Source organism: Ciona robusta, chromosome 7, assembly GCF_009617815.1.
Source record: "Ciona robusta chromosome 7, ASM961781v2".
In the NCBI taxonomy this organism is placed as follows: domain Eukaryota; kingdom Metazoa; phylum Chordata; class Ascidiacea; order Phlebobranchia; family Cionidae; genus Ciona; species Ciona robusta.
In genome coordinates this window covers 4271535-4294894 of record NC_143241.1, presented here as the reverse complement: position 1 = coordinate 4294894, position 23360 = coordinate 4271535, and the positions used below count along the sequence as shown (strand labels likewise).

The 23360-nt window shown below is 34.4% G+C and overlaps 6 protein-coding genes across 6 annotated transcripts; all 6 read right to left on the bottom strand.

Annotated features, from left to right (window-relative positions):
• Positions 1–125: 125 nt before the first annotated feature.
• Positions 126–7735, bottom strand: LOC149733960 (uncharacterized). The gene is made up of 5 exons (XM_089881259.1): positions 7669–7735; positions 5929–6124; positions 5552–5851; positions 5413–5495; positions 126–5325 (listed from the first exon to the last, which is right to left on the bottom strand). The coding sequence occupies exons 1-5, from the start codon at positions 7733–7735 to the stop codon at positions 5168–5170; spliced, it is 804 nt and encodes a 267-aa protein (XP_089737385.1). The 3' UTR covers positions 126–5167.
• LOC149733959 (uncharacterized) lies at positions 6831–8860 on the bottom strand. The gene is made up of 4 exons (XM_089880752.1): positions 8185–8860; positions 7269–8108; positions 7051–7204; positions 6831–6994 (listed from the first exon to the last, which is right to left on the bottom strand). The coding sequence occupies exons 1-2, from the start codon at positions 8490–8492 to the stop codon at positions 7952–7954; spliced, it is 465 nt and encodes a 154-aa protein (XP_089736878.1). The 5' UTR covers positions 8493–8860; the 3' UTR covers positions 6831–6994; positions 7051–7204; positions 7269–7951.
• On the bottom strand, positions 8859–10765 carry LOC149733958 (uncharacterized). The gene is made up of 4 exons (XM_089880753.1): positions 10442–10765; positions 9526–10365; positions 9308–9461; positions 8859–9251 (listed from the first exon to the last, which is right to left on the bottom strand). Exons 1-2 carry the CDS (start codon positions 10747–10749, stop codon positions 10209–10211), a joined length of 465 nt encoding a protein of 154 aa, XP_089736879.1. The 5' UTR covers positions 10750–10765; the 3' UTR covers positions 8859–9251; positions 9308–9461; positions 9526–10208.
• Positions 10766–11559: 794 nt separating this feature from the next.
• On the bottom strand, positions 11560–13349 carry LOC149733957 (uncharacterized). Its single transcript, XM_089881258.1, has 5 exons — positions 12699–13349; positions 12322–12622; positions 11941–12264; positions 11782–11864; positions 11560–11717 (listed from the first exon to the last, which is right to left on the bottom strand). Exons 2-5 carry the CDS (start codon positions 12579–12581, stop codon positions 11560–11562), a joined length of 825 nt encoding a protein of 274 aa, XP_089737384.1. The 5' UTR covers positions 12582–12622; positions 12699–13349.
• A 2607-nt stretch (positions 13350–15956) lies between these two features.
• LOC149733956 (uncharacterized) lies at positions 15957–17877 on the bottom strand. Its single transcript, XM_089880749.1, has 4 exons — positions 17584–17877; positions 17445–17527; positions 16291–17357; positions 15957–16225 (listed from the first exon to the last, which is right to left on the bottom strand). The coding sequence occupies exons 1-3, from the start codon at positions 17841–17843 to the stop codon at positions 17200–17202; spliced, it is 501 nt and encodes a 166-aa protein (XP_089736875.1). The 5' UTR covers positions 17844–17877; the 3' UTR covers positions 15957–16225; positions 16291–17199.
• Positions 17878–20815: 2938 nt separating this feature from the next.
• LOC149733955 (uncharacterized) lies at positions 20816–23353 on the bottom strand. The gene is made up of 9 exons (XM_089880768.1): positions 23269–23353; positions 22433–22585; positions 22291–22373; positions 22086–22239; positions 21949–22031; positions 21708–21861; positions 21549–21631; positions 21331–21484; positions 20816–21274 (listed from the first exon to the last, which is right to left on the bottom strand). Exons 2-9 carry the CDS (start codon positions 22537–22539, stop codon positions 21175–21177), a joined length of 918 nt encoding a protein of 305 aa, XP_089736894.1. The 5' UTR covers positions 22540–22585; positions 23269–23353; the 3' UTR covers positions 20816–21174.
• Between the last annotated feature and the right edge of the window lie 7 nt (positions 23354–23360).

The following is a 23360-nucleotide window of genomic DNA, read 5'->3' as shown; positions in this document are numbered from 1 at the left end:
AACAATTATTTTAATATTAATGTTTTTTCTCAATCTCTATGTTCAATGTTATGCTTGAGTGATTTTGTGTTCCTATATAAGCTGAGTGTGTGCCAGAGTGTCATTTGTCGTAACCTAATTACAAGTTTCAATAATATAGGCTTTATTGGACTGCATCTGCAAACGCACACAACGTTAAATACACAAAGCGCACAATATATATAACGTAATTCTAAGGTACTACATCCATACTCAACACAACAACCTTCGCATACTATTACTATAATACAGTGAACACTGCAGCACGATAAGTCTAACACAAGGAAAGAAGGACACGCGGCGGCAAGGCAACCTCGGGCAACAATGCTTAGAGCGCGTAAGGCGCGATAAGTCTACAGTGAACAGACACGATAAACAGTTTACAACATCATTCTCATATTACATGCATTAGAGCAAGAAGTCTTGTTATTTGGTGTGACCTTGGATGACCTTTAGTCAGTTTTCAATGGTAGCAGAGGATGGTTGCTGAAGTTAACTAAAGGAAAGAGATGTCTAAGAAAAGTCCACCAAAAATTTTTTTATTTTATCGCGTGTCAACTTTGACGGCCCACCCAACTAAAAGTACTTTGATTATTTAATATATTTTTTGATACGTAATTGGAGTGTCGCTTCTTCTTTCCAACAACACCAAGATTGCTGCTCCAGGTGTACCATAACCCGGTATATTTAATAATATATGATATATTTACTAATATATGATTTTTATGGGGAAATACCGTTACGGTCTAATGATTTTCTCATTTCCTTTTTTAGTCTCTCGTTTTTTCTATAGGCAAGGGGGGTAGGATTCCTCACTAGCACCAAACAACATATCAAATATACATAAATTTTAAATAACAAAATTAAATGGGGGAAATAATTGAAATTAATATCTTGCAACTGGGATTCACGAAACTATGATTTTTGCGCGGTGCCTACAAAGGACGTTTTTTGGCCTCTGTCCAAGTTCGGCCGAAAGGGTACTTTGTAATATCATATTACTATGTTTCGGTTCCAATTTACTGAGACTATGTGTTAGTTCCAATTTACATTAGCGTCGCTCGCTGTTATATTTGAACAAATTAAAATTAGCATAATCGCGATTTACCTGCTTTTAAAATATTCACGATTGCTGGCTTAAAATTATATTGGGAGTAAAAGAAATACGCAAACTTTACATGTCGTATGGAAGCGCATGAAACATAAATGTTTTCTAACAATCGTATTAATTTATCAAAGTTATTATGACGTAAACCATCGTTACATTATGCACGGTTAACATGTGTAAAACTTGCACCAATGTATTTTTATATAATAATGTAATATTTGTTTTAATTCACCACATAAAGGTTCCATGTGACTTGTGTGTTTAAATTAATACGATTTTTGTGTTTAAATTAATACGGCGGGTATTTGGAAAACGCATTTTTCTTTAAATTAAAAAAGTTTGCACACCCGTTTCGTCTTTTTTCTATCCGCCGTGTTCTCGCAAGGTAAACGATGCGGTTAAAATAAAGCGGGCGTTTATGTTGTCAATAGATTCGGAACTAGAAATCCAAAGAATATATTGTCGGCCGGACGTAAGAAAGTTAATTTTCTAAAGATTAGTTAAATTTTATTACATAAAAATAACTCGCCGATAAGGGTCAACGTGTAGAATCACATGTGTCAGGAGAATGTTGCATTGAATACAGGAAAACTTGGCTTAATGTTCGTTCGGTTCAAACAAAGAGTAAAAAAACTAATTCCTTTGGTTCAAATAACCCAGTGCGCATTGTAGGGTTTAACGCATTGCATTTCAGTGTTGTTTACGAAACAATGCCCTTTGACGCGTTGATTGAAACTCGCTAAAATGGGTTAAACGAGCATAGCTAAATAAAAACAAAACGAATATTGCAAAATAAATACGGTGCATCGCGTATAAGCTATTTCTTCGTAATTTTTATATGAAAACGGTAAATACACCGGGGGGCGGCGCCTCCCCGCCTCTTCGTAAGTGGGCGCCAGTGAACGGGCATTATTGTATTGATATACTACCAATAAAATCGGCATTATTGTATTGATATACTACCAATAAAAAATCAGCGACACCAGAAAAATCAAATTTAATTCTGGATGTTGTACAATCATGCGATACATGCCAAAGACACAAAAAACCACCAGCAAGGCCTGTTGTTGGATTGTCTTGGGGGTCCGATTTCAACGACACTGTCGCCATGGATTTACATGAACTAGAGCCCAATGTGTGGTACTTTCACATGATTGATACGTTCACTCGTTTTAGCAACGCATCAGTAATTCGGCCAAAGAGTTCAAATGTTATTGTTAAAAATTTTATGGCTAATTGGATTAGTTTGTTTGGAGCTCCGCAGAAGGTTTTTAGCGACAATGGACGGGAGTTTAACAATGCTGTATTTCATGACATGTGTCACAACTTTAATATAACTGTGGTAACAACAGCATCCTATTCACCATAGAGTAATGGCCTTTGTGAGAGGCATAATCTTACTATCAAATATAGTTACAAAAATAAAATATGAAGAAAAATGCAGTTGGGAAGCTGCAGTAGCGTGGAGTGTAAGTGCAAAGAATGCACTTGTAAATCGATTTGGTTTTAGCCCTTACCAGCATGTTTTTGGCAGAAACATTAATTTACCTACCACCCTTACTGACAAACAACCCGCTTTTAATGGACAGGCTGAAAGTTTAGATGTTGCTGCACATTTATCCGCTCTCCATGCAGCCAGGAGAGCATTCATTTCTGCTGAATCGTCTGAGAAGATTCGGAGAGCTCTGAGGAGAAAAACTCAGCAGACCGGTGATAAGTATGACATAGGTCAACTAGTATATTATAAATATGATGATTCTCCATTGTGGAGAGGCCCAGTAAAGGTTTTGGGTCAAGATGGGGCAGTCATTTTTCTAAGACATGGGGGTCAATATGTAAAGCCACATAGCTGTAGAGTGTCAAGGATAAATGAACACAATAAAGTATCTAATCCAATTTCCAAAAACACCACAGAAAACCCTTCGATTAAACCGTCAATCCAAGAATCCAGCGATGATGAAAGTGATGACGAAGATCAACCAGAAGTTGTTCAACCGGCGCCACAATCAACAAGAACAATAGTACAACAACCACAACTGAAGGCTGAAGATAAGGTTAAATTTGTCAAGGAAGATGGGGTATAACAGGAAGTTACAATTTTTTTTAAGTAGAGCCGGTAAAGCCACAGGAAAGTATAAAAATTCTTATACTGTTGAATATGATTTGCCTAATGAGGTTCGTGGCAAACGTACATGGATAGATTTTTTTAAAGTAACAGGACTTCGACATATTACTGACGAAACCAATGAACATGTCGAAACCAATGTAAAACAGACTGAAGAATCCTTCATCTTAAACAATGATATTTTTATTAAAGCAAAGCAGAAGGAACTAACAAGTTGGAAAGATAATGAAGTAGAAAAGATCAAAATTGTATTTCTGTTCGTTTGGTTTGTAAAATGAAGAAGGTTGGTGATGAAACGATACCTAAAGCTCGGTTGGTCGCTAGAGGTTTTGAGATAAGAAAGGAGAACCTACAAAGAGAATCCCCAACATGTTCCAAGGAAGCGGTGCGTATTATGTTAAGTATGGCACAACAAATGAAATAGCGTGTCAATAGTATTGACATCAAGACAGCATTTTTACAAGGAGAACTTGTAGAGCGTGCTGTTTATTTAAAACCTTCAAGTGAAGCAAACTGTCCATCCAATATTATTTGGATCCCGCTTATGGTTTGAAAGAGTTAAAAACTTAATGAATAATTCTGGTGGGTAGCAATCCAGGGGAGATTCTGCAATGTTTATTTACCACACCAATAATGTACTTCAGGGCATTGTTTGCGTCTATGTTGATGATTTCCTATGGGTGGGAAATGAAAAATTTAAGAATAGTGTAATTAAAAAACTCTATGAAACCTTCAAGATAGGAAATGAAAGTACTGAACAGTTTAAGTACATTGGGTTAGAGTTGCAAGAATGGATTGGCTATATAACTGTCAGTCAATCCTCCTACATAAAATCCTTGAAATGCATTGAGTTTAACATTCATCGACGAAACAAAATCAATGATGAGGTTACTGTAGCAGAAAAAGAGTTAATTCAAAGCAAAATTGGTCAATTGCTATGGGTTAGTACACACACTAGACCTGACATTTCATTTGATGTTTGTGTTTGATGTTTGTGAGCAACGAATTTTACCAAAGCTACATTAAAAGACATCTAACATTGCAATAAATTTATTTGCAAGTTACGCAATGAAGAAATGAAGATTAAGTTTGCACCTTTGGGTGATCTTGGTCAACTGAAGCTGGTGGTTTATTCGGATGCAGCATTTGGAAATTTACGTGATGGAGGTAGCCAAGGAGCGTATCTGATATTTCTCGTTGGTACAAACAACAAATGCAATATTTTGGCCTGGCAATCCAAGAGGATCAAAAGAGTCACCAGAAGCACACTGGCAGCAGAGGCAACTGCTGCGCGTGATGCAGTTGAGGCTGTAGTATTTTTATCTTATATCATTTCAGAACTATACTACGGCGAGGAACCTACCAAGAGAATACCAATTCAAGCATTTACAGACAATCGTTCATTGTATGTTGCGGTTACAGACAAAAAACGTTACGGAATAAAGACTGCGAATTAACATCGCTATGCTGAAGGAAATGATTCAAAACAATGAACTCTTATGTTTACAGTGGGTTGATTCTAAATCGCAACTTGCTGATATTTTAACAAAACAAAGCGTGTCATCTATTTCTTTGTTTAATGTTTTGCAAAGTGCTCGTTTAACTTAAAAAAAACGTAATGAGTTTGTTAATCTTCTATTTTATAAGATATTTATTATTTACTTCAATAAGATTTTATGTTTATCGGACCTCTACGTCAACTCCCAAAGGCATCACCATTGTCTAAACAATTATTTTACTAATAATTTCTTTCTCAATCTCTATGTTCAATGTTATGCTTGAGTGATTTTGTGTTCCTATATAAGCTGAGTGTGTGCCAAAGTGTCATTCTCATATTACATGCATTGGAGCAAGAAGTCTTGTTATTTGGTGTGACCTTGGATGACCATTGGTCAGTTTTCAAAATGCAAACAAACTTACTCTACAGTGAGCAAATCCACAGCTTCTTTATCAGCATGATCCAATTTAACTGGGGCTCTGGTTCCTTCACCTAAACAACCTTTCCATTTCCAGATGGTTGTAAGACATTGAACACTGTGTGGCCCGTAATATGTGTCACAGTTGTCAGGAAATACTAAAACAGGATTTAAAACATTAACTTCCTTACCGATTACTTCTTTGTAATACAATGAAAGAACAAACATACAACAACTCAACTTACCCAAGCCATAACAGTTTAACTGATGATCATCATTTCCGCCATCTGCTGCTAATTTTACACTTTCCATATTTCCTCTTACAGCTCTGTGAAAAATCGTCATCTATTGGATGTTTATATAATATTTAAAAACTAGGCTTACGTCAAATTCATGAATTTCAGAGCATCCGCATCAGCAGTTGTCAGGTTGCTAGGGTATCTGTAACCTTTGACTTTGCAATCTACATCTTCCCAAATTGTGATGAGACAGTCAATAGAATGAGGTCCGTGGTAAGAATAACAATTTTCAGGATAAACTAAAAGGTAATACATTAGTAGACAACATCCACCAACAACAATGGTGGTAATAATGTACAAACCAATTCCATAACATTCCAATCCTTTATCTTTGTCACCACCATGAGCTTTAACTTGAACTAATTCGAAATTATCCAAAACCTCACTAAAGTTGGAGTTAACAATTTAGGAAAACAAAAAAGTTAATTACATCTACCCACAAATAACTGAAAAAAAACTTACTCTACAGTAAGTAAATCCACAGCTTCTTTATCAGCATGATCTAATTTAATTGGGGCTTTGGTTCCTTCACCTAAACAACCTTTCCATTCCCAGATGGTTGTAAGACATTGAACACTGTGTGGTCCGTAATATGTGTCACAGTTGTCGGGAAATACTAAAACAGGATTTAAAACATTAACTTCCTTACCGATTGGTTCTTTGTAATACAATGAAAGAACAAAATACTACAACTCAACTTACCCAAGCCATAACAATTTAACTGATGATCATCATTTCCGCCATCTGCTGCTAATTTTACACTTTCCATATCTCCTCTGACAGCACTGTAACAAAAATGTCATATATTGGGCGTTCAATTTATATTTAAAAACTAGGCTTACGTCAAGTTCTTGGATTTCAAAGCATCTGCATCAGCAGTTGTTAGATTGGCAGGATATCTGTAACCATTCAATTTGCAATCCACTTCTTTCCAGATTGTAATAAGACAATCAATGGAGTGGTATCCATGATATGAATGACAATTTTCAGGATATACTAAAATAAATCGCAATAGTAGCACAACTTGCACCAATAGAAGTGCTATAAATATTGTACAAACCAATTCCGTAACATTCCAATCCTTTAACTTTATTTCCACCGTGAGCTTCAACTTGGACTAATTCAAAATTATTCAAAACTTGTCTGTATTTAGAATAGAACATACAGAAACTTGTAAATATAACATTCAATGTTTACATACTCTACAGTCAGTAAATCCAAGGCCTCTGTTTCATTTGTTTCTAATTTAACTGGGGCTTTTGTTCCTTCATCTAAACAACCTTTCCATTTCCAAATAGTGGTAAGACATTCCACACTGTGTGGTCCGTAATACGTGTCACAATTGTCAGGAAACACTAAAGAACAAATATGTGTTGTCTTTTAAAGTATATACGATAAAAAACGTAGCGTCAAAATAAAAACACAGTTTAATAAAAGCAATGTACCTAAACCATAACAATTCAATTGATGATCATCATCTCCATTTTCGGCTGCTAATTTAACAGCTTCCATGTTTGCTTTTATTGCTCTGTAAACATAAATCACTTAATTGAAAAAGTAAATTATTTTAAAACCAAAACTCACGTCAAATTTAAGGTTTTTAAAGAATCGCTATCAGCTGTGGTGAGGTTGTTGGGAAATCTATAACCTTTCGGTTTGCAATCCACTTCTTCCCAAATTGTGATGAGACAGTCAATGGAATGAGGTCCGTGGTAAGAATAACAATTTTCGGGATAAGCTGAAAAGAAATACAATAGTTGGACAACATCCACCAATACCAGCGCTGGTAAAAATGTACAAACCAATTCCATAACATTCCAATCCTTTATCTTTGTCACCACGATGAGCTTCAACTTGAACTAATTCGAAATTATTCAAAACCTCACTAAAGTTGGAGTTAACAATTTAGGAAAATAAAAGGTTGATTACATCAAAATTCAAATAAATGCAAACAAACTTACTCTACAGTGAGCAAATCCACAGCTTCTTTATCAGCATGATCCAATTTAACTGGGGCTCTGGTTCCTTCACCTAAACAACCTTTCCATTCCCAGATGGTTGTAAGACATTGAACACTGTGTGGTCCGTAATATGTGTCACAGTTGTCGGGAAATACTAAAACAGGATTTAAAACATTAACTTCCTTACCGATTACTTCTTTGTAATACAATGAAAGAACAAACATACAACAACTCAACTTACCCAAGCCATAACAGTTTAACTGATGATTATCATTTCCGTCATCTGCTGCTAATTTTACACTTTCCATATTTCCTCTTACAGCTCTGTGAAAAAGCGTCGTCTAATGGATGTTTATATAATATTTAAAAACTAGGCTTACGTCAAATTCATGAATTTCAGAGCATCCGCATCAGCAGTTGTTAGGTTGCTAGGGTATCTGTAACCTTTGACTTTGCAATCCACTTCTTCCCAAATTGTGATGAGACAGTCAATAGAATGAGGTCCGTGGTAAGAATAACAATTTTCAGGATAAACTAAAAGGTAATACATTAGTAGGACAACATCCACCAATAACAACGGTGGTAATAATGTACAAACCAATTCCATAACATTCCAATCCTTTATCTTTGTCACCACCATGAGCTTTAACTTGAACTAATTCGAAATTATCCAAAACCTCACTAAAGTTGCAGTTAACAATTTAGGAAAATAAAAGGTTAATTACATCAAAATACAAATAACTGCAAACAAACTTACTCTACAGTAAGTAAATCCACAGCTTCTTTATCAGCATGATCTAATTTAATTGGGGCTTTGGTTCCTTCAGCTAAACAACCTTTCCATTCCCAGATGGTTGTAAGACATTGAACACTGTGTGGTCCGTAATATGTGTCACAGTTGTCGGGAAATACTAAAACAGGATTTAAAACATTAACTTCCTTGCCGATTGGTTCTTTGTAATACAATGAAAGAACAAACATACAACAACTCAACTTACCCAAGCCATAACAATTTAACTGATGATCATCATTTCCGCCATCTGCTGCTAATTTTACACTTTCCATATCTCCTCTGACAGCACTGTAACAAAAACGTCATATATTGGGCGTTCATATTATATTTAAAAACTAGGCTCACGTCAAGTTCTTGGATTTCAAAGCATCTGCATCAGCAGTTGTTAGATTGGCAGGATATCTATAACCTTTGACTTTGCAATCCACTTCTTTCCAGATTGTAATAAGACAATCAATGGAGTGGTATCCATGATATGAATGACAATTTTCAGGATATACTAAAATGAATCGCAATAGTAGAACAACTTGCATCAATAGAAGTGCTATAAATATTGTACAAACCAATTCCGTAACATTCCAATCCTTTAACTTTATTTCCACCGTGAGCTTCAACTTGGACTAATTCAAAATTATCCAAAACTTGTCTGTATTTAGAATAGAACATACAGAAACTTGTAATATAACATTCAATGTTTACATACTCTACAGTCAGTAAATCCAAGGCCTCTGTTTCATTTGTTTCTAATTTAACTGGAGCTTTTGTTCCTTCATCTAAACAACCTTTCCATTTCCAAATAGTGGTAAGACATTCCACACTGTGTGGTCCGTAATACGTGTCACAATTGTCAGGAAACACTAAAGAACAAATACGTGTTGTCTTTTAAAGTATATACAATAAAAAACGTACCGTCAAAATAAAAACACAGTTTAATAAAAAGCAATGTACCTAAACCATAACAATTCAATTGATGATCATCATCTCCATTTTTGGCTGCTAATTTAACAGCTTCCATGTTTGCTTTTATTGCTCTGTAAACATAAATCACTTAATTGAAAAAGTAAATTATTTTAAAACCAAAACTCACGTCAAATTTAGGGTTTTTAAAGAATCGCTATCAGCTGTGGTGAGGTTGTTGGGAAATCTATAACCTTTCAGTTTGCAATCCACTTCTTCCCAAATTGTGATAAGACAGTCAATAGAATGAGGTCCGTGGTAAGAATAACAATTTTCAGGATAAGCTGAAAAGAAATAAAATAGTTGGACAACATCCACCAATAGCAGCGCTGGTAAAAATGTACAAACCAATTCCATAACATTCCAGTCCTTTATCTTTGTCACCACCATGAGCTTCAACTTGAATTAATTCGAAATTATCCAAAACCTCACTAAAGATAAAATTAACAATTTAGGAAAATAAAAGGTTAATTACATCAAAATACAGATAACTGCAAACAAACTTACTCTACAGTGAGCAAATCCACAGCTTCTTTATCAGCATGATCAAATTTAATTGGGGCTTTGGTTCCTTCACCTAAACAACCTTTCCATTCCCAGATGGTTGTAAGACATTGAACACTGTGTGGTCCGTAATATGTGTCACAGTTGTCGGGAAATACTAAAACAGGATTAAAAACATTAACTTCCTTACCGATTACTTCTTTGTAATACAATGAAAGAACAAACATACCACAACTCAACTTACCCAAGCCATAACAATTTAACTGATGATCATCATTTCCGCCATCTGCTGCTAATTTTACACTTTCCATATTTCCTCTTACAGCTCTGTGAAAAAGCGTCATATATTGGATGTTTATATAATATTTAAAAACTAGGCTCACGTCAAGTTCTTGGATTTCAAAGCATCTGCATCAGCAGTTGTTAGATTGGCAGGATATCTGTAACCTTTGACTTTGCAATCTACTTCTTCCCAAATTGTGATGAGACAGTCAATAGAATGAGGTCCATGATAAGAATAACAATTTTCAGGATAAACTAAAAGATAATACATTAGTAGGACAACATCCACCAATAACAACGGTGGTAATAATGTACAAACCAATTCCATAACATTCCAATCCTTTATCTTTGTCACCAGCATGAGCTTTAACTTGATCTAATTCGAAATTATCCAAAACCTCACTAAAGTTGGAGTTAACGATTTAGGAAAATAAAAGGTTGATTACATCAAATTACAAATAACTGCAAACAAACTTACTCTACAGTAAGTAAATCCACAGCTTCTTTATCAGCATGATCTAATTTAATTGGGGCTTTGGTTCCTTCACCTAAACAACCTTTCCATTCCCAGATGGTTGTAAGACATTGAACACTGTGTGGTCCGTAATATGTGTCACAGTTGTCGGGAAATACTAAAACAGGATTTAAAACATTAACTTCCTTATCGATTACTTCTTTGTAATACAATGAAAGAACAAACATACTACAACTCAACTTACCCAAGCCATAACAATTTAACTGATGATCATCATTTCCGCCATCTGCTGCTAATTTTACACTTTCCATATCTCCTCTGACAGCACTGTAACAAAAACGTCATATATTGGGCGTTCATATTATATTTAAAAACTAGGCTCACGTCAAGTTCTTGGATTTCAAAGCATCTGCATCAGCAGTTGTTAGATTGGCAGGATATCTGTAACCATTCACTTTGCAATCCACTTCTTTCCAGATTGTAATAAGACAATCAATGGAGTGGTATCCATGATATGAATGACAATTTTCAGGATATACTAAAATAAATCGCAATAGTAGGACAACTTGCACCAATAGAAGTGCTATAAATATTGTACAAACCAATTCCGTAACATTCCAATCCTTTAACTTTATTTCCACCGTGAGCTTCAACTTGGACTAATTCAAAATTATCCAAAACTTGTCTGTATTTAGAATAGAACATACAGAAATTTGTAAAAATAACATTCAATGTTTACATACTCTACAGTCAGTAAATCCAAGGCCTCTGTTTCATTTGTTTCTAATTTAACTGGAGCTTTTGTTCCTTCATCTAAACAACCTTTCCATTTCCAGATAGTGGTAAGACATTCCACACTGTGTGGTCCGTAATACTTGTCACAATTGTCAGGAAACACTAAAGAACAAATACGTGTTGTCATTTAAAGTATATACAATAAAACGTAGCGTCAAAATAAAAACACAGTTTAATAAAAAGCAATGTACCTAAACCATAACAATTCAATTGATGATCATCATCTCCATTTTCGGCTGCTGATTTAACAGCTAACATATTTGCTTTTAGTGCTCTGTAAACATAAATCACTTAATTGAAAAAGTAAATTATTTTAAAACCAAAACTCACGTCAAATTTGAGGTTTTCAAAGAATCGCTATCAGCTGTGGTGAGGTTGTTGGGAAATCTATAACCTTTCAGTTTGCAATCCACTTCTTCCCAAATTGTGATGAGACAGTCAATAGAATGTGGTCCGTGGTAAGAATAACAATTTTCGGGATAAGCTAAAAAGAAATAAAATAGTTGGACAACATCCACCAATAGCAGCGCTGGTAAAAATGTACAAACCAATTCCATAACATTCCAGTCCTTTATCTTTGTCACCACCATGAGCTTCAACTTGAACTAATTCGAAATTATTCAAAACCTCACTAAAGTTGGAGTTTACAATTTAGGAAAATATAAGGTTGATTACATCAAAATACAAATAAATGCAAACAAACTTACTCCACAGTGAGCAAATCCACAGCTTCTTTATCAGCATGATCTAATTTAATTGGCGCTTTGGTTCCTTCACCTAAACAACCTTTCCATTCCCAGATGGTTGTAAGACATTGAACACTGTGTGGTCCGTAATATGTGTCACAGTTGTCGGGAAATACTAAAACAGGATTTAAAACATTAACTTCCTTACCGATTGGTTCTTTGTAATACAATGAAAGAACAAAAATACAACAACCCAACTTACCCAAGCCATAACAATTTAACTGATGATCGACATTTCCGCCATCTGCTGCTAATTTTACACTTTCCATATCTTCTCTTACAGCACTGTAACAAAAACGTCATATATTGGACGTTCATATTATATTTAAAAATTAGGCTTACGTCAAGTTCTTGGATTTCAAAGCATCTGCATCAGCAGTTGTTAGATTGGCAGGATATCTGTAACCATTCACTTTGCAATCCACTTCTTTCCAAATTGTAATAAGACAATCAATGGAGTGGTATCCATGATATGAATGACAATTTTCAGGATATACTAAAATGAATTGCAATAGTAGGACAACTTGCACCAACAGAAGTGCTATAAATATTGTACAAACCAATTCCATAACATTCCAATCCTTTATCTTTGTCACCACCATGAGCTTCAAATTGAACTAATTCGAAATTTTCCAAAACCTCACTAAAGTTGGAGTTAACAATTTAGGAAAATAAAAGGTTGATTACATCAAAATACAAATAAATGCAAACAAACTTACTCTACAGTTAGCAAATCCACAGCTTCTTTATCAGCATGATCCAATTTAACTGGGGCTTTGGTTCCTTCATTTAAACAACCTTTCCATTCCCAAACGGTTGTAAGACATTGAACACTGTGTGGTCCGTAATATGTGTCACAGCTGTCGGGAAATACTAAAACAGGATTTAAAACATTAACTTCCTTACCGATTACTTCTTTGTAATACAATGAAAGAACAAACATACAACAACTCAACTTACCCAAGCCATAACAATTTAACTGATGATCATCATTTCCGCCATCTGCTGCTAATTTTACACTTTCCATATTTCCTCTTACAGCTCTGTGAAAAAGCGTCACATATTGGATGTTTATATAACATTTAAAAACTAGGCTTACGTCAAATTCAGGAATTTCAGAGCATCCGCATCAGCAGTTGTCAGGTTGCTAGGGTATCTGTAACCTTTTACTTTGCAATCCACCTCTTCCCAAATTGTGATGAGACAGTCAATAGAATGAGGTCCGTGATAAGAATAACAATTTTCAGGATAAACTGGAAGGTAACACAATAGTAGGACAACATCCACCAACGGTGGTAATAATGTACAAACCAATTCCATAACATTCCAATCCTTTATCTTTGTCACCAGCATGAGCTTTAACTTGAACTAATTCGAAATTATCCAAAACCTCACTAAAGTTGGAGTTAATAATTCATGAAAATAAAACGTTGATTACATCAAATTGCAAATTACTGCAAACAACTTACTCTACAGTGAGCAAATCCACAGCTTCTTTATCAGCATGATCCAATTTAACTGGGGCTCTGGTTCCTTCACCTAAACAACCTTTCCATTCCCAGATGGTTGTAAGACATTCCACACTGTGTGGTCCGTAATATGTGTCACAGTTGTCGGGAAATACTAAAACAGGATTTAAAACATTAACTTCCTTGCCGATTGGTTTTTTGTAATACAATGAAAGAACAAACATACAACAACTCAACTTACCCAAGCCATAACAATTTAACTGATGATCATCATTTCCGCCATCTGCTGCTAATTTTACACTTTCCATATCTCCTCTTACAGCTCTGTAACAAAATGTCTTATATTGGACGTTTATATTATATTTAAAAACTAGGCTCACTTCAAGTTCTTGGATTTCAGAGCATCTGCATCAGCAGTTGTTAGATTGGCAGGATATCTGTAACCATTCACTTTGCAATCCACTTCTTTCCAGATTGTAATAAGACAATCAGTGGAGTGGTATCCATGATAAGAATGACAATTTTCAGGATATACTAAAATGAAATGCAATAGTAGGACAACTTGCATCAATAGAAGTGCTATAAATATTGTACAAACCAATTCCGTAACATTCCAATCCTTTAACTTTATTTCCACCGTGAGCTTCAACTTGGACTAATTCAAAATTATCCAAAACTTGTCTGTATTTAGAATAGAACATACAGAAACTTGTAAAAATAACATTCAATGTTTACATACTCTACAGTCAGTAAATCCAAGGCCTCTGTTTCATTTGTTACTAATTTAACTGGAGCTTTTGTTCCTTCATCTAAACAACCTTTCCATTTCCAGATAGTGGTAAGACATTCCACACTGTGTGGTCCGTAATACGTGTCACAATTGTCAGGAAAAACTAAAGAACAAATACGTGTTGTCTTTTAAAGTATATACGATAAAAAACGTACCGTCAAAATAAAAACACAGTTTAATAAAAAGCAATCTACCTAAACCATAACAATTCAATTGATGATCATCATTTCCATTTTCGGCTGCTAATTTAACAGCTTCCATGTTTGCTTTTATTGCTCTGTAAACATAAATTACTTAATTGAAAAAGTAAATTATTTTAAAACTAAAACTCACGTCAAATTTGAGGTTTTTAAAGAATCGCTATCAGCTGTGGTGAGGTTGTTGGGAAATCTATAACCTTTCAGTTTGCAATCCACTTCTTCCCAAATTGTGATGAGACAGTCAATAGAATGAGGTCCGAGGTAAGAATAACAATTTTCGGGATAAACTGAAAAGAAATACAATAGTTGAACAACATCCACCAATAGCAGCGCTGGTAAAAATGTACAAACCAATTCCATAACATTCCAGTCCTTTATCTATGTCACCACCATGAGCTTCAACTTGAACTAATTCGAAATTATCCAAAACCTCACTGAAGTTGGAATTTACAATTTAGGAAAATAAAACGTTGATTACATCAAAATACAAATAAATGCAAACAAACTTACTCTACAGTGAGCAAATCCACAGCTTCTTTATCAGCATGGTCTAATTTAATTGGGGCTTTGGTTCCTTTACCTAAACAACCTTTCCATTCCCAGATGGTTGTAAGACATTGAACACTGTGTGGTCCGTAATATGTGTCACAGTTGTCGGGAAATACTAAAACAGGATTTAAAACATTAACTTCCTTACCGATTACTTCTTTGTAATACAATGAAAGAACAAACATACAACAACTCAACTTACCCAAGCCATAACAATTTAACTGATGATCATCATTTCCGCCATCTGCTGCTAATTTTACACTTTCCATATCTCCTCTTACAGCTCTGTAACAAAAACGTCATATATTGGACGTTCATATTATATTTAAACATTAGGCTTACGTCAAGTTCTTGGATTTCAAAGCATCTGCATCAGCAGTTGTTAGATTGGCAGGATATCTGTAACCATTCAATTTGCAATCCACTTCTTTCCAGATTGTAATAAGACAATCAATGGAGTGGTATCCATGATATGAATGACAATTTTCAGGATATACTAAAATGAATTGCAATAAGTAGGACAACTTGCACCAATAGAAGTGCTATAAATATTGTACAAACCAATTCCGTAACATTCCAATCCTTTAACTTTATTTCCACCGTGAGCTTCAACTTGGACTAATTCAAAATTATCCAAAACTTGTCTGTATTTAGAATAGAACATACAGAAATTTGTAAAAATAACATTCAATGTTTACATACTCTACAGTCAGTAAATCCAAGGCCTCTGTTTCATTTGTTTCTAATTTAACTGGAGCTTTTGTTCCTTCATCTAAACAACCTTTCCATTTCCAGATAGTCGTAAGACATTCCACACTGTGTGGTCCGTAATACGTGTCACAATTGTCAGGAAACACTGAAGAACAAATACGTGTTGTCTTTTAAAGTATATACAATAAAAAACAAATCGTCAAAATAAAAACACAGCTTAATAAAAAGCAATGTACCTAAACCATAACAATTCAATTGATGATCATCATCTCCATTTACGGCTGCTAATTTAACAGCTTCGAAGTTTGCTTTTATTGCTCTGTAAACATAAATCATAATTGAAAAAGTAAATTATTTTAAAACCAAAACTCACGTCAAATTTAAGGTTTTTAAAGAATCACTATCAGCTGTGGTGAGGTTGTTGGGAAATCTATAACCTTTCAGTTTGCAATCCACTTCTTCCCAAATTGTGATGAGACAGTCAATAGAATGAGGTCCGTGGTAAGAATAACAATTTTCGGGATAAGCTGAAAAAGAAATACCATAGTTGAACAACATCCACCAATAGCAGCGCTGGTAAAAATGTACAAACCAATTCCATAACATTCCAGTCCTTTATCTTCGTCACCACCATGAGCTTCAACTTGAACTAATTCGAAATTTTCCAAAACCTCACTAAAGTTGAAGTTACCAATTTAGGAAAATAAAAGGTTGATTACATCAAAATACAAATAACTGCAAACAAACTTACTCTACAGTGAGCAAATCCACAGCTTCTTTATCAGCATGATCCAATTTAACTGGGGCTCTGGTTCCTTCACCTAAACAACCTTTCCATTCCCAGATGGTTGTAAGACATTGAACACTGTGTGGTCCGTAATATGTGTCACAGTTGTCAGGAAATACTAAAACAGGATTTAAAACAACACCTTGTTAACTGATTACTTCTATGTAATACAATGAAAGAAAAAACATACAACAACTCAACTTACCCAAGCCATAACAATTTAACTGATGATCATCATTTCCGCCATCTGCTGCTAATTTTACACTTTCCATATTTCCTCTTACAGCTCTGTGAAAAAGCGTCATATATTGGATATATATATAATATTTAAAAACTAGGCTTACGTCAAATTCATGAATTTCAGAGCATCCGCATCAGCAGTTGTCAGGTTGCCAGGATATCTGTAACCTTTGACTTTGCAATCCACTGCTTCCCAAATTGTGATGAGACAGTCAATAGAATGAGGTCCGTGGTAAGAATAACAATTTTCAGGATAAACTAAAAGGTAATACATCAGTAGGACAACATCCACCAATAACAACGGTGGTAATAATGTACAAACCAATTCCATAACATTCCAATCCTTTATCTTTATCACCACCATAAGCTTCAACTTGAACTAATTCAAAATTATCCAAAACCTCACTAAAGTTGAAGTTAACAATTTAGGAAAATAAAAGGTTAATTACATCAAAATACAAATAACAAATAAGCTTACTCTACAGTGAGCAAATCCACAGCTTCTTTATCAGCATGATCTAATTTAACTGGGGCTCTGGTTCCTTTACCTAAACAACCTTTCCATTCCCAGATGGTTGTAAGACATTGAACACTGTGTGGTCCGTAATATGTGTCACAGTTGTCAGGAAATACTAAAACAGGATTTAAAACATTAACTTCCTTACCGATTGGTTCTTTGTAATACAATGAAAGAACAAACATACTACAACTCAACTTACCCAAGCCATAACAATATAACTGATGATCATCATTTCCGCCATCTGCTGCTAATTTTACACTTTCCATATTTCCTCTTACAGCTCTGTGAAAAAGTGTCATATATTGGATGTTTATATAACATTTAAAAACTAGGCTTACGTCAAATTCATGAATTTCAGAGCATCCGCATCAGCAGTTGTCAGGTTGCTAGGGTATCTGTAACCTTTTACTTTGCAATCCACCTCTTCCCAAATTGTGATGAGACAGTCAATAGAATGAGGTCCGTGGTAAGAATAACAATTTTCAGGATAAACTAAAAGGTAATACATTAGTAGGACAACATCCACCAATAGCAACGGTGGTAATAATGTACAAACCAATTCCATAACATTCCAATCCTTTATCTTTGTCACCACCATGAGCTTTAACTTGAACTAATTCGAAATTATCCAAAACCTCACTAAAGTTGGAGTTAACAATTTAGTAAAATAAAAGGTTAATTACATCAAAATACAGATAACTGCAAACAAACTTACTCTACAGTGAGCAAATCCACAGCTTCTTTATCAGCATGATCTAATTTAACTGGGGCTCTGGTTCCTTCACCTAAACAACCTTTCCATTCCCAGATGGTTGTAAGACATTGAACACTGTGTGGTCCGTAATATGTGTCACAGTTGTCAGGAAATACTAAAACAGGATTTAAAACATTAACTTCCTTACCGATTGGTTCTTTGTAATACAATGAAAGAACAAACATACTACAACTCAACTTACCCAAGCCATAACAATTTAACTGATGATCATCATTTCCGCCATCTGCTGCTAATTTTACACTTTCCATATCTCCTCTTACAGCTCTGTAATAAAAATGTCATATATTGGACGTTCATATTATATTTAAAAACTAGGCTCACTTCAAGTTCTTGGATTTCAAAGCATCTGCATCAGCAGTTGTTAGATTGGCAGGATATCTGTAACCATTCACTTTGCAATCCACTTCTCTCCAGATTGTAATAAGACAATCAGTGGAGTGGTATCCATGATATGAATGACAATTTTCAGGATATACTAAAATGAAATGCAATAGTAGGACAATTTGCATCAATAGAAGTGCTATAAATATTGTACAAACCAATTCCGTAACATTCCAATCCTTTAACTTTATTCCCACCGTGAGCTTCAACTTGGACTAATTCAAAATTATCCAAAACTTGTCTGTATTAAGAATAGAACATACAGAAACTTGTAAAAATAACATTCAATGTTTACATACTCTACAGTCAGTAAATCCAAGGCCTCTGTTTCATTTGTTTCTAATTTAACTGGAGCTTTTGTTCCTTCATCTAAACAACCTTTCCATTTCCAGATAGTGGTAAGACATTCCACACTGTGTGGTCCGTAATACGTGTCACAATTGTCAGGAAACACTAAAGAACAAATACGCGTTGCTTTTTAAAGTATATACGATAAAAACGTACCGTCAAAATAAAAACACAGTTTAATAAATAGCAATGTACCTAAACCATAACAATTCAATTGATGATCATCATCTCCATTTTCGGCTGCTAATTTAACAGCTTCCATGTTTGCTTTTATTGCTCTGTAAACATAAAGCACAATTAAAAAAGTAAATTATTTTAAAACCAAAACTCACATCAAATTTGAGGTTTTTAAAGAATAGCTTTCAGCTGTGGTGAGGTTGTTGGGAAATCTATAACCTTTCAGTTTGCAATCCACTTCTTCCCAAATTGTGATGAGACAGTCAATAGAATGAGGTCCGTGGTAAGAATAACAATTTTTGGGATAAGCTGAAAAGAAATACAATAGTTGGACAACATCCACCAATAGCAGCGCTGGTTAAAATGTACAAACCAATTCCATAACATTCCAATCCTTTATCTTTGTCACCACCATGAGCTTCAACTTGAACTAATTCGAAATTATCCAAAACCTCACTAAAGTTGAAGTTAATAATTTATGAAAATAAAAGGTTGACTTCGTCAAAATACAGAAACTGCAAACAAACTTACTCTACAGTAAGCAAATCCACAGCTTCTTTATCAGCATGATCCAATTTAACTGGGGCTCTGGTTCCTCCATTTAAACAACCTTTCCATTCCCAGATGGTTGTAAGACATTGAACACTGTGTGGTCCGTAATATGTGTCACAGTTGTCGGGAAATACTAAAACAGGATTTAAAACAACACCTTGTTAACTGATTACTTCTATGTAATACAATGAAAGAAAAAACATACAACAACTCAACTTACCCAAGCCATAACAATTTAACTGATGATCATCATTTCCGCCATCAGCTGCTAATTTTACACTTTCCATATTTCCTCTTACAGCTCTGTGAAAAAGGTATATATTGGATGCTCATACTATATTTTAAAATTCAACTAACGTCAAATCCATAAATTTTAAAGCATCTGCATCAGCAGTTGTCAGGTTGCTAGGATATCTATAACCTTTGACTTTGCAATCTACATCTTCCCAAATTGTGATGAGACAGTCAATAGAATGAGGTCCGTGGTAAGAATAACAATTTTCAGGATAAACTAAAAGGTAATACAATAGTAGGACAACATCCACCAATAACAACGATGGTAATAATGTACAAACCAATTCCATAACATTCCAATCCTTTATCATTGTCACCACCATGAGCTTCAACTTGAACTAATTCGAAATTATCCAAAACCTCACTAAAGATAAAATTAACAATTTAGGAAAATAAAAGGTTAATTACATCAAAATACAGATAACTGCAAACAAACTTACTCTACAGTGAGCAAATCCACAGCTTCTTTATCAGCATGATCTAATTTAACTGGGGCTCTGGTTCCTTCATTTAAACAACCTTTCCATTCCCAGATGGTTGTAAGACATTGAACACTGTGTGGTCCGTAATATGTGTCACAGTTGTCGGGAAATACTAAAACAGAATTTAAAACATTAACTTTCTTACCGATTACTTCTTGTAATACAATGAAAGAACGAACATACAACAACTCAACTTACCCAAGCCATAACAATTTAACTGATGATCATCATTTCCGCCATCTGCTGCTAATTTTACACTTTCCATATCTCCTCTGACAGCTCTGTAATAAAAACGTCATATATTGGATTCTTATATTATGTTAAAAAATTAGGCTCACGTCAAGTTCATGGATTTCAAAGCATCTGCATCAGCAGTTGTTAGATTGCCAGGATATCTGTAACCTTTGACTTTGCAATCCACTTCTTTCCAAATTGTAATAAGACAATCAATGGAGTGGTATCCATGATATGAATGACAATTTTCAGGATATACTAAAATGAGATGCAATAGTAGGACAACTTGCATCAATAGAAGTGCTATAAATATTGTACAAACCAATTCCGTAACATTCCAATCCTTTAACTTTATTTCCACCGTGAGCTTCAACTTGGACTAATTCAAAATTATCCAAAACTTGTCTGTATTTAGAATAGAACATACAGAAACTTGTAAAAATAACATTCAATGTTTACATACTCTACAGTCAGTAAATCCAAGGCCTCTGTTTCATTTGTTTCTAATTTAACTGGAGCTTTTGTTCCTTCATCTAAACAACCTTTCCATTTCCAGATAGTGGTAAGACATTCCACACTGTGTGGTCCGTAATACGTGTCACAATTGTCAGGAAACACTAAGGAACAAATACGTGTTGTCTTTTAACGTATGCAGGGTAAAAAACGTACTGTTAAAAAACACAGTTTTAAAAAAACAATGTACCTAAGCCATAACAATTCAATTGATGATCATCATCTCCATTTTCGGCTGCCGATTTAACAGCTTCCATATTTGCTTTTATTGCTCTGTAAACATAAATCACTTATCTGAAAAAGTAAATTATTTGAAAACTAAAACTTACATTAAATTTGAGGTTTTTAAAGAATCACTATCAGCGGTGGTGAGGTTGTTGGGAAATCTATAACCTTTCAGTTTGCAATCCACTTCTTCCCATATCGTGATGAGACAATCAATAGAGTGGGGTCCGAGATAAGAATCACAATTCTCAGGATAAACTAAAAAGTTACACAGTAGTAAGGCAACATCAATCAATAGCATCGGTGGTAATAATGTACAAACCAATTCCGTAACATTCCAGTCCTTTATCTTTGTCACCACCTCGAGCTTCAACTTGAACTAATTCAAAATTATCCAAAACCTCACTAAAGTTGGAGTTTACAATTTATGAAAATAAAAGGTTAATTACATCAAATTACAGATAACTGCAAACAAACTTACTCTACAGTAAGCAAATCCACAGCTTCTTTATCAGCATGATCTAATTTAACTGGGGCTCTGGTTCCTTCACCTAAACAACCTTTCCATTCCCAGATGGTTGTAAGACATTGAACACTGTGTGGTCCGTAATATGTGTCACAGTTGTCGGGAAATACTAAAACAGGAGTAAAAACAATACCTTACTTACCGATTAGTTCTTTGTAATACAATGAAAGAACAAAAATACTACAACTCAACTTACCCAAGCCATAACAATTTAACTGATGATCATCATTTCCGCCATCTGCTGCTAATTTTACACTTTTCATGTTTTCTCTTACATCGCTGTGAAAAAATCTTATACATGGGATGTTAATATAACTAAAAAAATTAACTTACGGCAAATTCATGAGTTGTAAAACATCAGCATCAGAAATAGTCAAATTGCCAGGATATCTGTAACCTTTAACTTTGCAATCCACTTCTTCCCAGATTGTGATGAGACATTCAATAGAGTGAGGTCCGTTGTACGAATCGCAATTCTCAGGATAAACTGAAATGAATTAGTCGTAAAGCAAAAAGCACAAAAAATGTATGTACCAACCAATTCCATAACATTCCAATCCTTTGTCCTTATCGCCACCATCAGCTTCAATTTGAATAGTTTCAAAATAATTTCCAACATCACTGTAAATATACAAATATAGTTAATAATGTACAACAGGCAATATGTAAGATAGACTTACTCTAAACTCAAAACATTTAAAGCTTCCTTTGCAGCTGTGTTTAGTTTAACTGGGTGTTTTGTTCCTTCACTCAAGCAACCTTTTGATTCCAAATAGTTGTAAGACATTCTACAGTGTGAGGTCCATAGTAGGTGTCACAATTATTAGGAAATGCTACAAATAAACAATTGTTACCTATTTATGCTGGCATTGCAGAGAAATGTAATATGTAAAAAAAGAGGTGTTATATTTTATGAAACTGGTGCTCCATGATCCATCGCAAAAAAACAGATATGAAACGTTGTTGTTGATTGTACGACTTAACATCAATCTAATAAGGATCATCAGGTTGGAGCGATGAACATTAAGTAATGGAAAATCGCATGTTTAACATTGGTGTTCATGGGAATTCTCATAAAAAAAGTGTCACTCAAATGTGAAGAATATTAAACTATAAAAGAAAATTTAAATTTTATTATAGAATTGGTATATTGACTGCTTCTTCTGTATAATTGTATCAAAAAGTTTTCAAATACAGACTTTATTATGTTTTAGTTTCCATTAGTTAATGTTTAACACTCTTTTACATTAAAATGTTTGTCTTACTGGTACCTACTGTACACTTTTCTTTAAAAAAGAATTGGTTGCCTCCCATAAAAATTCGATTAATCTGGTATGTTACTAGGTTCAATTTTCAATTAAAAGATAAATAGGTTTATTTATATATATATACACAAAGAAGCAACAATGTTACCTTTTTATACTAGTAGTAGTTTCCCAGAAAAACAATAATTCCAAAATATAATTATTACAGCTAAATTTAAAAGCATTATTTTGCATGTTAACATAAAACTTACCAATGCCATAACAATTCAATTGATTATCTGCATCTCCACCATCAGCTGCTGATTTAACTCCTTCCATGTTTGCTCTTACATTTCTGTGATTA

Bases quoted from the DNA above. Each gene is read 5' to 3' on its own strand.
- LOC149733960 (XM_089881259.1), bottom strand. From the start codon at position 7,735: ATGGAAAGTGTAAAATTAGCAGCAGATGACGGAAATGATAATCATCAG. The intron at 6,125-7,668 runs GTAAGTTGAGTT...TGTATTACAAAG, and splicing joins GTTAAACTGTTATGGCTTGG to AACCAATCGGTAAGGAAGTT. The intron at 5,326-5,412 runs GTAAGTTGAGTT...ATCCTGTTTTAG, and splicing joins GTTAAACTGTTATGGCTTGG to TATTTCCTGACAACTGTGAC.
- LOC149733957 (XM_089881258.1), bottom strand. From the start codon at position 12,581: ATGGTGGTGACAAAGATAAAGGATTGGAATGTTATGGAATTGGTTTGT. The intron at 11,865-11,940 runs GTAAGTTTGTTT...CTCCAACTTTAG, and splicing joins GTGGATTTGCTCACTGTGGA to TGAGGTTTTGAATAATTTCG. The intron at 11,718-11,781 runs GTTTGTACATTT...ATTTCTTTTTAG, and splicing joins ACTGGAATGTTATGGAATTG to CTTATCCCGAAAATTGTTAT.
- LOC149733959 (XM_089880752.1), bottom strand. From the start codon at position 8,492: ATGGAAAGTGTAAAATTAGCAGCAGATGGCGGAAATGATGATCATCAG. The intron at 8,109-8,184 runs GTAAGTTTGTTT...CTGCAACTTTAG, and splicing joins GTGGATTTACTTACTGTAGA to TGAGGTTTTGGATAATTTCG.
- LOC149733956 (XM_089880749.1), bottom strand. From the start codon at position 17,843: ATGGTGGTGACAAAGATAAAGGATTGGAATGTTATGGAATTGGTTTGT. The intron at 17,528-17,583 runs GTAAGCCTAGTT...ACTTTTTCACAG, and splicing joins CTGAAATTCATGAATTTGAC to AGCTGTAAGAGGAAATATGG. The intron at 17,358-17,444 runs GTAAGTTGAGTT...ATCCTGTTTTAG, and splicing joins GTTATATTGTTATGGCTTGG to TATTTCCTGACAACTGTGAC.
- LOC149733955 (XM_089880768.1), bottom strand. From the start codon at position 22,539: ATGTCTTACAACTATTTGGAATCAAAAGGTTGCTTGAGTGAAGGAACA. The intron at 22,032-22,085 runs GTAAGTTAATTT...ATTTTTTCACAG, and splicing joins TTACAACTCATGAATTTGCC to CGATGTAAGAGAAAACATGA. The intron at 21,862-21,948 runs GTAAGTTGAGTT...CTCCTGTTTTAG, and splicing joins GTTAAATTGTTATGGCTTGG to TATTTCCCGACAACTGTGAC.
- LOC149733958 (XM_089880753.1), bottom strand. From the start codon at position 10,749: ATGGAAAGTGTAAAATTAGCAGCAGATGGCGGAAATGATGATCATCAG. The intron at 10,366-10,441 runs GTAAGTTTGTTT...CTCCAACTTTAG, and splicing joins GTGGATTTACTTACTGTAGA to TGAGGTTTTGGATAATTTCG.